This window comes from Gossypium raimondii, chromosome 2 (assembly GCF_025698545.1).
Source record: "Gossypium raimondii isolate GPD5lz chromosome 2, ASM2569854v1, whole genome shotgun sequence".
Taxonomy (NCBI): Eukaryota; Viridiplantae; Streptophyta; class Magnoliopsida; order Malvales; family Malvaceae; genus Gossypium; species Gossypium raimondii.
In genome coordinates this window covers 43508908-43524319 of record NC_068566.1, presented here as the reverse complement: position 1 = coordinate 43524319, position 15412 = coordinate 43508908, and the positions used below count along the sequence as shown (strand labels likewise).

Sequence of the window (15412 nt, the reverse complement as noted above, 5' to 3'; positions counted from 1 at the left end):
ATTTTTTGAAAAATATTTCAGAAATCATAAACAGTAGAAAATATTTTACAGATTCAATCAAAAACCGAAAATATTTTCCAGAAATCATTTTGAGAAAAGTAAAACATTTTCCGAAATCATTTTACGGAAAATATTTTACCGGCAATCAAACAGACCCTAAATTTGTTGAATAAGTTTGAAGTGAGAATTAAATTAATTATCATGACTTTAATGGAATTAGAATTTGGTTGAGAAAATAATTTAATTGGATAATTAATATTTTTGAAAATAGAAAATAATTATTGGATTGGATAAATTCTAAGTGTTGGAAAAAAAATCTAAATAACAACTATAATTGCAACCAATACACAAAAGGCCTTTTAGTCACAGTTAAAAGAGAGGGGCGACAAACCTTAGTATTCCCTAGGGTGTATCGATGCCCCTTGTGTTCCAATTCTAATGGGACATGATGTTTTATATTAAAATATTATTATTTAATTAGACATTATTTAAATAGAACTCTTGTACGTTTCTTTATAAATAAGAACTATGAGTTAACCTATTGATATAACTTTGAGAGCATCAATATTCTGTCGAAAAATAGTGGTAATTTATTTTAAAGAATAAATTCTATTTTTTAGGAAAATATTCATAATTTTCGGTTTATAGAGAAAATTAAATTTCTTATTGAAAGTTAAGAAAAGTTTTCATTCTGTGCACTTGGTTCGATTTGTTTGAGCCCACACTCAAAACAATTTGAGGTTCAAGGATAGCAAAGAAGATTGATCGGTTGAAAGTCGAGAAACAACCTAGATTGCCTTTGTGCAAAACACATGTATAATTTCGGTTAAAAGTTTATTACTATAAATATCACAAGGCTCAATTTTAAGAAAAAAAGTTTAAACTTCAGTTGTGCCTAAAAACACCGTTTGCTCAATCGATTTTTCCAATAGATACAGGGCACATTTTCGAGTCACATCATTAAGGCTTTTTGAAACCTTTCAATACCTCAAATTTTAAATTCAAGTTACACATTCACTTATTAAAGTATTTGAGCACTTAGTGCTCCCAACATAATTTTCACACACGCACGTGCACGCGCGCACACAGTATTAAATTATTAACCATTCTATGGAAACCAATTTCCATAACACATTATTAATCAATAAGGTTTTTTTCATAACCACATATTTTAACACTTTTAACCCATGGAATACATGATAATCTTCTAAGAAATCAAATGGGAATTGTAACAGCTCAATTTTTCGTGGTGTCGAAAACAGTGGTTTGAGACCACTAAATCCGATAAGTGAGCTCATAAATTTTATTATATAGTGTTTATGAGTCGATTGTGAATTTAGGAAGGCTTATGAATTAGTGAATTATGCTTTAGAAATATTTGTTAGATTAATTAGTTTTAAAAACGAGGTATCGAGACCTCGATTTTATAAACCGAGCTGTAAATATTTTATAAATATTTACAAAGTGTCATTAAGGTAGTATTAAAGTTTCATTAGAAAATTTTATCGTTTCTATAGTTAATTAATTAAAAATGACTAAATTGAAAAATGTACAAAACTTGCTAAAGTGATTAAATAGCATAAATGATAAATAAGGGAGGACTAAAAGGGCAATTAGACACCCAAGGAATGGCTGAGGCGGCATAAGCAGAAAAAAATCTTGGAATTAGGTGATTTAAGAGAAAAATTGTAAATTTTGCCAAATTAACTTAAATAAATTGAATTCTATACTTTTCTAGGCTATTCTTCTTCAACTAATCAGCCAAAAACGCCATAGGAGAAGGTTTTAAGTTGATTTTATTATTTTACTTCATATCAAGAACTCAAAGAAAATTGTGGAAAAAGAGAAATTAGCTGAATAGTCCCTGAATTACAACAAATTCTACAAATTGGTCCAGGTAAGTTCATATGATTGAACTTTCATGATTAATTATTAATTTCGAAATGATATAATGTATTATTTGAAGTTTTTGTTTTTGAAATATGATTATGGTAAATATATGAAAATTTAATTGAAAAGTTCAAATTAAGTGGAATGCAAGATTGAGTACGATCATTCTATAACACAAGATGAATTGACAGATACGACCATGGTTGGACCATGGCAATGTTTGAATGTAAGACCATAGCTGAGCTATGGCATTTTAATGAAAAGACCATAACTGGGTTATGGCACCTTATATAAGACCATGGTTGGACCAGGGCAGTAAATGTATACGTGTAAGACCATAGTTGGGCTATGGCATCTTGATGATAAGACCATAACTGGGTTATGGCATTACGAGTGTAAGACCATGGCAGGGCCATGGCAATTGTGTAAAACCATAATTGGACTAGGCATCAAGAAAACAATGTACTCAAATCCGTAAGACGTTCTTTAATTTGGTAAAGATTGGTAAGTATTACAACGATTAATGTGAAAGAAATTAATTAGTTATTGATATTGAGCTCAATTATGTGAATTCATCAATTGAAGTTGTGATTGGCAGGACATGTTGTGAAATGCTTAATCTAAATGAATTATTTAGTATGTTCGTTTAAGGCTTATGAACTTACTAAGCTTCATTAAGCTTATTCTGTTGTTTAATATTTCTTGTAGATTAGCGTGAGGTCGGAGGATCGGATCATCACATCAAACTACACCCCGTTATTTTCGGTAGTTTTTGTAAAGTAAATTTTGGTTTATATGGCATGTATAGGGTTGCTTTGGCGATTAAATAGTTTGAATTGTGGTTGTGAATATTAAATATTCGTATGCACGTAGCTAGTAATAGAATTTGATAAATTAATGAAATGAGCTAAATAGGTAGGTATAAGTAAAAGAAATATTTGTGATGTTATGTCAAAATTGGCGAGAAAAGTGACCTTAAAATGGCCTATTTTCATCCACACGGGCAGGGACACGGGCATGTGTCCCCTGATTCTAAGAAAATTTTTAGAATTTTGGAAAAAATTTCCTGAGTACTCGGTTTAGTCTCAAACCACTTTTAATGTCTATTTTAGGCCTCGAGGGCTCATATTTGGGACTACATGAATGAATTTGATTGGCTTTTTTTTTATTAAGAAATGAATATGAAATGTATGATTGTTTGAGTTAAAAGTTTGGTAATGCTCCGTAACCCTGTTCCGATAACGAATAAGGGTTAGGGGTGTTATAGAAATCTTCAATTTTGACGAAAATTTGCTTCAGAATCAACTTCAATATTATTTTTTGAGTTTTTTTCTTGAGTATTCTATGACGATTCTTTCCTATCTTCTTATTTTTGTGATATATACGTCTTAAAATACCCAAAAAACCTAAAAATCGTATTTTCCACTGTTCAATGTGTAAATTCGCGCAATCGACATGGTCTACCACATGACCGTGTGGAATAAGTCAGCCCATATGGCTCCTATAACTTGCTCTGATTTTTTAGTTTTCGCTCGTTTTTCGCTCCTTTTGCTCTCAAGTACTCTATTAAGCATAAAAAACATGAATTTAAAGGAATAAAAGCATAAAATTCACAATTAACAATGAATAGTCACCCAAAAACGCAATAAGAATGAGGTTAAAACATGTTATTTTTAGCACTTATCAAGAGTTCACTAGGACAGTAAACACGAGGTAATCTGTCAGGATGTAAAAATTTATGGTTACACTGGGGAAGTCTACGGATCAGTATACTAGTAGAGTCATCGAGGTTTAAAGTAGAGTTCGCGGGGTGATTGGTGTGACAAGTCACAAAAATGAATGAGCTTGGTGCGTCTAAGGAAGATAAACCACTAGATTAGTGAGAGAATTCACCAAAGGAAATGATAAATGGGTCCAACAAAATGTCTCAACCCAGTTAAGGTGAAAAGAGAATGAGGCTCCTCAGATGATGAGGTATATGTAATCTACGTTAAAACGAGTCTGCCTAGGAAATCGCTGATCCCACATGGTATAAGCAGACACGGGATAGGCTAAGATAGGATACAATCATAAATGGTAAGCAGATAAGAGTCAACTGAAAGATTGGGTAGGTCGATAAGAATCTCGTGGGAGGAAATGCTTGCTTAAGGTTGAACGACCAATAAAGTCTGCTAGAAAATAAAGGAAAGCGGAGGTCCATCAAGACCATAAAAAATGGTGAAAACCTTGAGGTTAATGGTGGAAGAAGTAGGTTTCTTGGCAGTGGAGGTGATTGTTGGCTTGTTGAGGCAGAGATAGTGGATATGGTGATTTTATGGACAATGATCTTGGTGGATGTGAGTTTGTTAGTAGTGGAGAAGGCGAGTTTCTTAGAGGTGGAGGTGGTCGCAAGTTCCTTGGAGGTGAAGATAGTATCATAGGTGATTTTAAAGGAGTAGATATTGGTGGAGGTGAGTTTGTTGGTGATGGAAAAGATGAGTTTCTTAGAGGTGAAGGTGGTCGCAAGTTCCTTGGAGGTGGAAATGGTATCATAGGTGATGTTAAAGGTGTAGATATTGGTGGAGATGTGTTTGTTGGAGATAGAGGTGAATTTTTTGGTAGTAGAGTTGGTGGTAAGGGTGATGTTACTAGAGGTGAGTTTCTTGGTGGTGTAGGTAGAGATGATGGTGAAGGTGATGTTACCAGTGGAGATGTTGTTAGAGGTGAGTTTGTTAGTGGCAAAAGAGATGAGTTTCTTGGAGGTGGAGGTGTCACGAGTCTTTTGGAGGTGGATATGGTGATGTAGGTAATATTAAGGGTGGAGGCGAGTTTTTTGGACATGGAGGAGAGTTTCTTACCGGTGAAGGTGGTCGTTGATCCTTTGGAGGTGGAGGTAGAGGTGGAGGTAGAGGTGGACGTGGGGGTGACATTATAGCTAAAGATGTTGGTAGATGTGAGTTTGTTAACAGTGGATGAGGCAAGATGCTTAATTGCTACAAGAAAATAGTCATCTAAAAGAGGAAAATTCTAGGTTGACCAAGCAAATAGAAGATAAAGAATCTTGGCTCATTGAAGAACTTGACAACCTGGTGAAGACACAAAAGGAGCTTGTAACAACCAAGTTTATGCTTCCAAAGTTAAAAACCAGTAGTAGTAAGTTAGATGAAATCCTCATTGCAGGAAAGAGAGATCCAGGCAAATGAGACATTGGCTATTGACAAAGGAAAGACTATTTTTGTGAAGGCATCAAATCATGGAAAGTCAGGTGAGTGTTCTAGCAAGCCTATGTTAATTAAAATTTCCAAAAAGGTATTGACTCCTTATAGAGTGATTTTCTATTATTGTGGTTCCTAGACATATCAAACCACGATGTTTCAAGATGTTGCATGATCTGAGATGGAGATGCGTAGTGCTAGCAAAAGTGCCCACTTCTCATGGAACATTGCATGTGAAGAAACAAAAGTATGTTTGAAGAAATAAGTCAAAGTGTTTGCTTGTTGCACATCGATCACTGAAGTCAACCATGGATGATGTTTGGTATTTCAATAGTGACTGCTCATGGCACATGACAAGTAATCAAACCTACTTATATAAGTTTGAAGATTGTCAGTATGGAAAAGTTATTTTTGGAGATAGTAAGAAGGGACACATTATTGGAAAATGTACTTTCAATGTTCTTGAGATGCCTAGACTAAAGAATGTGCTTCTTGTAGAGGTTCTAAAAGCTAACTTGACGAGTATAGTCAACTAGGTAACTAAGGGATCCTTGTCAACTTTACCAAAGACAGGTGTCTAGTGTAACACCTCTAACCAATTTATATCATAAACACCACATCAAATTGAGATTAGATCATAATCTAATATACATCATGTTCTTTCATACTCATTAGCCGATTCTTTTTCTTTTTTTTTTTAGTAAAAACTTACAAGATATTTACTATGTTTTAAACTTACTAATATAAACTAATTCATAAATTAATCATGACATAACCAATCAAGACATATAATCAAGTTACCAATCATATTAATTATCATCTATACCAAATAGACTTATACCATGGTCAAATCATTTCAAATCATTGAAACCAAACACATTGAACATTCAACCGAGAACATATAAAACTAAGCTTAAACATAATGATCAAGCCATCTTTTTTTTTTTACTAAACCGAATTTAAGCATGGAAATTAGGCCATTTTCGCATGACCATTTATATACATAACCCAAAATCAAGCATTTCAGTTATGCTATACATGCCATAAAATTTAAATTCAATTTCAACAAAATACCGAAAGGAGTCGATAGTGTGATAGCCTTCTCTGACGATCCCCAAGCTCGTAACCAACTTTCAAAATCTATAAAACAAAGAATAATCATACACACAGTAAGCTTTCGCAGCTTAGTAAGTCATAAGCAACATTAATTATATGAACATTCAAACTAAATCAAATAGCCAAATCAACCCAAACCTTAATTAAATATACATATATCACACTCACAAGTTTATATGTTACCAAAAATGTATAGCTAAATGCACAATTACGCATAAACATATATAATTATCATTTTTAAATATTACAACTATATCAATAGGCCGAAACACTTATGTTCAATTGTGATAACACATAATTTATTTCTTACATAGCTTTAATTCATCAATTCAAGTATACAACTTACCTTAATTTCATAACATAGCATGAATACATACCTGAAACATTTAATTCGATTTCAGATTCTGTCTTTATATCACATTGCCTGTTGAACTATTCAGAATTAATATAGATACTCGGATAACTCGTAAAGATCGTACAATGCCTACGTCCCAGACGAGGTCTTGCATGTAATCAAATATCGATGCCACTGTCCCAGACAGGGTCTTATACGCAAATCATATACGATGCCAATGTCCCAGACATGGTCTTACACGTAAATCTCAAATCAATGCCATCGTCCCAGACGTGGTCTTTCTCAATATTGTATATCAAAATTCCTATGTTCATTAGGGCTTTTGAATGTCGCAATTAAATCAAATTAAGCTCGAAACAGGTCATTCCATGCGTAGTTAAAATTCGGCAACAACAACTCATCAATTATACAGGGCATTTAATTTATAAATTCATACTCAATATATATATTATTTCAGATAGTGTAAAATCATAAACAATGCAAGTCCCTAAATCAGCCTAATAACATCACATTCGGACAATGTTGTTAGCCCAAAACGGATAGATTAATTAACACCAAATGGCAACATAACCACATCTAAATTTGACTGAAAAATCAATAAATTCGGACAGCTATTTTTATTAAATAAACGGCATAAATGGTAGTGCATTGCATAGTGAATTTAACACAATCAGGCAACTTTAATTTAAGCTCCCTATCATTTAATTAGTCTATATAACATGTTTCAATCAGCTTTAAAAAATGCATTAAATGTTGAAATTTATAGCATTCAGACATCAATTCTCATTTTTGGACGAGGTTAACTTTTTAAATTAATATATATATATTTTTCCTTATTTACAACAGCAGTAGACCAATTACACTAAAATTTGCTGCACATTCAATACAACAATTGCATGCTGAAGTAATAATCATTCATGCAGCAGATTTCAACAGCTCTTGTTTATTTATTCATTAAAAATTTTTCTTTTTCACTTCTAACTGCAGTATTTTGATAATATATATATATATATATAACATGTATATTGAGCTACTAAATTCTGCTTAGCAGTATTTATATTCAAACATTATTTGCATGTAATAAATATATTTTAAACATAAAAATCTTACAAAATTTTCTTCGAAGAACTTACCTCGGACGAAGACGAACGAATCGGAAGACTATTCGACAACTTTTGATTTCCCTCGTTCCAAATTTGATTTCCTCTTTTCTTGATCTAAATCAATACAAATTTAACTCTTTTATTCACTAAAACATTCAATTCAATCCACATACTCATATTTAGGGTATTTTACAAATTAGCCCTTACATTTTCACATTTTGACATTTAAGTCCCTAATTCACAAAATTACAAAATACACATATCATTTTACACATGCTAGGCCGATTGTTTATACTCTTCATATATGCCCATATGTTTCATTTGTTTCACATTTTAATCCCTCTATTTCATTTTCACATTCTAACCCAAAATGCTCAATTTCACAAAAAGTCCAAACACAAAACATATTAATCTCATACCAAGCTTTCATAACTCATCAATTAACATCATTAAACCCACAAAATCATCAATGGAAAAACTCAAAAATCATCATCAAATTCTGAAATTGAGGCATGGGATGAAGAGAACACATTGCAACGATCCCAAAAACGTAGAAATTATAAAAAAATCGAGCAAACTACATACCTAAATCAAAGCTTCAAAATGTGCCGAACCTAAACAACAACCATGGCTTCTTTTCTTCTCAACATTCGGCCATGCAAGAGATGAAATACTCCACTAACCTTTTAATTTGTTTTATTTATGTCATATTATTACATCATTTACAATTTTAACCTTAGTGATTTAATTTACAAAACACATAATGGTTGTCCTTTGCCGTCCATAAGCTTTAATAATGGCCTAATTTCCCTTTAAGGACTTAACAATTAATTAACCATAGCAAATTAGTACTTTAATAATTTAAATGCCACTTTCACATTTTAAGCGATATAGCCATTTTTACAAATTAAGCACACAAATGGATAAATTAAATCATGAAATTTTCACATGTTAATTCATATACTATAAGCATGAAAAATAATATTAAAATATTTTTTTTCTAACTCGGACTTATGGTCCCGAAACCACTGTTCGACTAGGGTCTAAACCGGGCTGTTACATCTAGTATCATCCAAGTCAAGGGAGAATATCATGGAAGGGGCTCGTACATTTGACTACTGTTACAGGGTGGTCCAATCTGTCAAATGCAATACTGCAAGTGTTTCAGATTTAGAATTATGGCACGGGAAGTTTGGCCATATTGACTATGAAGGACTTTAAAAACCATTTTGATATGAAGCTATATATTAAATGGATTCTTAAGCTTAGTAACACCATCCTTAAGGAGTGTGGTAACTGCTGAAACGGCAAACAATACAAGGAGAAGCATCAGAGACTGCCCACATCCAAACCTTAGGGAAAAGTTTAATAAAGTGGATTGGAAACTTTTTTAAGCAAGTAAATAGGTTTCTTTTAGGCTAATTAAATTTTTACTGTTCAGCCTAACTTATATTAGCCATTGCTTCACAATTAACTATTCTCACCTAACCTTCTCCGTCTCAAAACGATGAACTTTTTCTTTACAATTCTATGTACGTAAACGATATAAAGCTTCATGCATGGGCGAAATGATATTATCATTTGCAACTACAGGTCTACTTACTAGCCATTTTAACCCATTCCTTCAATAACAGAATGTTCAAATATAAAATTATTAACTAAGGTATGTAAAATGAAACATGAAGATAGATGATTTCTGGGCGCAGGGGTTTTGATCCTCAAAACATAGTAAAATTGCAGTTTAATTTCCCTATAAATTACAAAAATAAATGGTGAAATTTTACATTATCCTGCAAAATTCATTATTTAATTAAAAGCTTAAATATATATAGCCACATTTCAAGCCTGTCCAGTATTTTTCTTTTCCCGGAAGGCCTAAATCCGACCAAATAGTAAGTTGGCCATTTTCATTTACTCTTTTGGGTCCAACAACACAGTAAGTAACACATTCAGAAGCTCTTAATTATTCTTACATGATTTTTTTATCATTAAAGGAAATGATGATAAACATTGGATCTCTCATTGTATATTTCCTACTTTTAGTTGACTTTTTTCTTCGCAATTATTTTGGATCCTGATTAAATAAGGTTAACTTTTTAAACAGGATAAAACTATTTCGATTTTTTTTTTCAAACGCAAAATTTTACTTAAAAAACATCAGATTTTACGGAATTTCCATTAGGAGCACATCATGATTCTTCAGTTAGCTAAACCTTGAATTATGATGATGATGATGCTGATATCCTATTTAAGCTCACGCTTGACAGCCCAACCCCTTTCCCTCATCCCATGACCCACAACCCACCACCTTCATAATTTTGTCATCCCATTAATAAGTATCTTAGCTACCCTTTCATTTCATTTGGAGCGTGTGCAACACTGCAAATCCATTTGCCTTTGATTATATAACTGATAATGTCTATATATTAATCAATTAATTGATTGATTTAATTAAACTAATTTAATATAAATCAGTTTGGTTGGTTATGTTAGTTAAATTGACTTTTTTAAGTTTGTTTTTTTTTCCCTTTTCCAATTTGTATGAGAAATAAAATAATAATAAAAATCGATTTGGGTTTTGATTAAAAAATTAAAAATATTTCTATACTTATACTTTATAAGTTCATCTCATGTACATGTAACCTTGCAAGTAGAGACATTTGAGAGCCTAATATCTCACGAGCCTAATCCATCGAGACCGCTTACTTGATATGAACACATCTATCATTCACATATCACATATTCCCAAGCATGACAACATAAACATTAAAATCTGCTCAGGAAATATACAATTAGATTAAGTTGCAAAGAGTCAATGTAAGGACAACAAGTAGCATTTTATGAACTATCAAAGATAACCCCTTAAAGTTCACCCAACTCTCTCCTACTATCATCCTCTCTCTCTCATTTTCTCTCAACATTTACATTTTGATGCTTTGATTCACTTACAACTCTTTGCTCTTTGGGTGAACCATCATAAATTACTATAATTCTTTTATTGTATCAACAAATATATATTAAAAGTCATTTGAATCGATGTTATAAAAAATTATGAATAATAACTAGTTCAACTTATTTTAATTATTTATAAAATTAAATTAATCATCACCAAATTGATTGAAAATTAACAATTAAATTAATTAAATTAGTTTCAACCTTTGCTCAAGCCTGCTAGACAACATTGTTCCCCACAGTCTTTTAATTGACTATAAAATGTGGGCATTTCTCTCTCCAAAACTCCACACAATCACACTTGGTTCCCCTTTATTGCTCTTGGATTTATATGATGAGTAGCTGAATAAGTGTGTGGTTGTCAATGTTCATATGTTAGGCAAATTTTAAATATATACCCAAAGAATTGGACCCATCATTTTTTTGTTATTATTTGATGCTTTCATATCATCAAGCATATGAATGGTCAATCTGACTTGTGAAATTTTATTTGAACACACATGCTTTTATTGCTCTCTTTTTCATTTTCTGGAAGTTTCAAAAATGCTACATATAGTGGCCTATGAATCACCTAATAATTGTCAGTGAACTTACATTTTAGTAGTACATTCTTTCATATATAGGTAAAACTTTGATATAGGTCCAATTTAATAGCATAATTTGTTGTTGTCAAGGTCAACTGAGAATCCAGTTAACTATATTTGACTATTAATAGATTTCCATTCAGCCGAATGTCTAATAACAATTTGAATCAAAGTAATAGGGGTTAAATGCTAAATTTCAACCTGTACAGGGACTAAAACTAGAATTATAACTTCAATTATGGAAAAGACTAAGATGCCTTGAATCACATAGAATAGTATGTGATTCCAAAACCCCAGCAAGCTTCATGATAAAGCATGGAAGATGGCCCCTTAGGGACATTATGATGGTTCATGGTTACTACAATCATCACAATTTATTCCAATTCATATAAAAATCAACTTAATTATCATTAAATCAATACCAAGAAATTTCGCTCACATGATCAATGGAAAATTATGTCTTCTCAACTCAGGCGATGAATTGATTACTACTATATAATAAAAAAATATTCCGAATAAATTGCTGAAAACTTGAAAGCTTTCGCTTCCATTTTACTTGTACAGTGTTTCCCTGCAACGATATTTTGCTTCTTACAACTGCAAATCTTGCACTGAATTTTCAGCAGCTACGTTGGACTTATTACAGCAGTAAGAAGTGAAACTTCATATCAAGTTAAAACAAATCATCGAAATATGAAATTCATCTTTTTATTTTTTAAAAAATAAAAAGTGTCTTAACCCAAAAATGTTTTTCCATCAGTTAACAACATTTGGCTCTTTTTATTGTAATTAAAAGTGTTTTTTTTATCCAAACGCATTTAGGTGTTTTTAACTTTAAAATGATTAAAATATTCTTATTTATACTAACTATTTAAAATATATAAACTATAAATTAATTTATTTTTATATATCATTAAATTAAATTTTATAAATACTTTATGCATCATTATATTAAATTATTTAAATACATTTTATCATTATATTAAAATTTTAAATCTTATATATTATATTTATTCTAAAAATTATTTTATATATCATCAATTTTACAAATAAATTATATTAATTGCTAAAAAAATTATATTTTATTTATAATTATATTAAATTATTTAAAATCATATAACTTTACTAAATTTTTAGTTTCTCCTATCATATCTCAAAACGGATATTAACTTTCAACCGTAGTTTTTGATAGTAATGGAAAACACAAAAAACTAATAAATATATTTTTCACAATAATTTTAATCATATTTTTCAAAAATATTGTAGAGAACGAGCTGTTTTTATTTCAGATTTCTGAATTCCAATATTGTAAATAGATGAAACAAAATATATATATATATAAAAACTTATCTCTCTTTTAAAATTTGATCTAAATTCTAAACGGGTTTTTACAATAATATCATAAAAAATAAAAATAACCAAAATATTATAAATTTTTTATTTACCAAAATATTATAATTATATTTATTATTTACCAAAATATATAAAAAAACAAAAAAACTGCAAAAAGCTGAAATGAGAGGAAAGAAAGAAAGAAAGGAAGGAGAGGAAAGAAAGAAAAGAAGGAAAGAAAAGGAAAGGAGAAGACAAAAAAAAGGAAAGAAGAAGAAGAGGAAAGGAGAAGAAAAAGAAAGAAAAGAAGGAAAGAAAAGGAAATGAGAAGAGAAAAAAAAAGAAGAAGAAGAGGGAAGGAAGGAAGGAAAAAAAAGAAAAAAAGTAATTTTTTATAAATTTAATTTTTTGTAATATTTGTGTGTTAAAATTTATGTTATGTACATTGTACGTATTTTATTATTTTATTTAGCATATATATTTTATGAAATATATTTAGAATGAAAAAATTAATGGTATGTACATTGTATGTTGATTAGGATCTTTTTTATGAAATTTACTTAGGAAGTTGAAATTAGTTATTATAGCATTAAAAGTAAAATAATAAAGAAATATGTTTAAGAAAACATAAATATGAAAAGAAAAAACGGAAATTGTATATTCACGAAAATAATAAAATGCGAAAAATATACATGTAATAAATTTCAAACATAATAAATTGAAATAATGTAAAATTATAAAATTATAAAATTACGATATTTTTAAAATAATAAAATGCGGATAAAAATACGAACAAATGGCAAGTAAGAGTGTATTAGTAATTTTTTTAAAAATCAGAAATAATTAAAACAAATAATTGAAACAAAATGTACTAAAATAATATATTTTATTTAAAGTAATAAAATCGGAAAATAATAATACGAGCAAAGGAAGGGGAAAAGGGTTTTTACCAAAATATTACAAAAAAATAAAAAAATACCAAAATATTATAAACATTTTTTTATTTACCAAAATAATAGAGGAAAAAAAAGAGGGTGATGGAGAGGAATAAAAAGTGGCACCAATGGAGAGGAATAAAATGTGGCACTAATATGTGGCTAATTACTTTTTAATCCCTCCTTATTTATTATTTTCTTTTATTCTCCTTCAAGACACTAAATTGATAAATTTCAAATATTATGCACTGAAATAATGTAAAATTATAAAAGACTAAGTTTATGAGATTTTTAAAATAATAAAATGCGGAGAAAAAATACGAACAAATGGCGGAAGTAAGAGTGTATTACTAACTTTTTTAAAATTCAGAAATAATTAATACAAAATATTTCAAAGAAAATGTCTTGAAATAATATAAAATAATAAAATACGAGAATAATATATTTTTATTTAAAGTAATAAAAATTGAAAAAATAATACGAGTAAAGGGCAGGGGTAAGGGTTATTTTCTTACACCAAACTAATTTCAAACATTATGCACTGAAATAATGTAAAATTATAAAATTAGAAATTATGAAATTTTTTAAAGGAATAAAATGCGGAGAAAAAAATACGAATAAATGGCCGAAGTAAGATTTTTTACTAAATTTTTTTCAACTTGCAGGCATCGCAATGGCTGGATTGATTAGAAATGATGAACACATATCTGATGCGGCTAATAACGAGGTATGATTTTTTATTTGTTAATCACGAGTTTTATTTATTTAAAAAGGATATACGCAGTATATACAAATAAATTATGTTATCGTAATATTTTTTCTGTAATTTAACACTATCAGGACTCGTTCCGAGTATTAAGGGGCCGTGTGAGTGTTTTAAAGAAAGTTCCGGATGCACGATTGATGGCGTACTTGGAGCTAGCCGGATTTGGGTCAGTAGCACTGATCCGGTCCTCCGACTTACGCTTTGATTTATTATCTGCGCTAGTGGAGCGGTGGCGTCCGGAGACCCACACTTTCCATTTTCCTTGCGGGGAGTGCACGGTTACCTTGGAGGATATTGCATTGCAGCTTGGGCTCCCAATTGACGGGAGTCCCGTAACGGGAGTATCTTCATTTACGGATCCGGCTGCACTTTGTTATCAGCTCCTAGGAGACTCGTTAGGGGACGGTGAGTCATATTTTTCCAGCATAAAATTTACATGGCTGAAGCCAAAATTGGACAATTATCAGCGACCGCCACTGAATGTGAGTTGATGTGCGTTGCTCGAGCGTACATCATGCATATGCTAGGGGCAGTACTCATGCCTGATGCAAACGGCGACAGTGTGCATTTGATGTACTTGCCCCTGCTAGCTGATTTGTCCACTGCTAGGTCGTATAGCTCGGGTTCCGCCGTCCTAGCAATGCTGTACCAGGAGCTTTGTCGACCTCCGCGTAGGTATACCCCAAGGACAACACCATCGAACCATCAATTTTAGGGGTTTAATGCACTTTTTGTATAAATTTAATATTTCTAATTTAATTTTTTCTTACTTTTGAACTTTTTTGTATAAATAGAAATTATTTTATTTATTCTTGGCATTAAAGCTGAATCCAATTATGAATGCCTCAATTTTCGATATAATTTTAAGCGTTCCAAATGCGCACATGGTATTTTATAACTTAATTTGAATACAATTTGGATACAATTTAAGCGTAAGCATAAGCCGAATAATAAAAATTATTTCAAATCAATTATACTTTTTATAACAATATGCATAAAAATTTTACAGCATTGGGTCAATTCCGACCCGATCCGGACGACTGTCCAACATGAAAGTTTCGGTTAGGGCATTTATTTCGACTATGACCAATTAACCTGCATATTCCACAACGCTTTCCGTCTGATTTCTCCCTAATGTCCATCTCATTACGGATTCTGCTTGACTGCGGACGACCCATTGGATTC

The 15412-nt window shown here is 31.0% G+C and overlaps 1 protein-coding gene across 1 annotated transcript; it reads left to right on the top strand.

Moving 5' to 3' along the window:
• The first annotated feature begins 4708 nt into the window (after nucleotides 1-4708).
• On the top strand, nucleotides 4709-14942 carry LOC105789713 (protein MAINTENANCE OF MERISTEMS-like). The gene is made up of 5 exons (XM_012617077.2): nucleotides 4709-4774; nucleotides 5050-5134; nucleotides 14127-14188; nucleotides 14302-14632; nucleotides 14695-14942. The coding sequence occupies exons 1-5, from the start codon at nucleotides 4709-4711 to the stop codon at nucleotides 14940-14942; spliced, it is 792 nt and encodes a 263-aa protein (XP_012472531.2).
• Nucleotides 14943-15412: the final 470 nt, after the last annotated feature.

Excerpts from the sequence above, each read along its gene's own strand:
- LOC105789713 (XM_012617077.2), top strand. The coding sequence starts at position 4,709 with ATGGAGGAGAGTTTCTTACCGGTGAAGGTGGTCGTTGATCCTTTGGAG. Across the intron at positions 4,775-5,049 it reads AGGTGGAGGTAGAGGTGGAG|GAAAGAGAGATCCAGGCAAA; the intron begins GTAGAGGTGGAC and ends TCCTCATTGCAG. Across the intron at positions 14,189-14,301 it reads CTGATGCGGCTAATAACGAG|GACTCGTTCCGAGTATTAAG; the intron begins GTATGATTTTTT and ends TAACACTATCAG.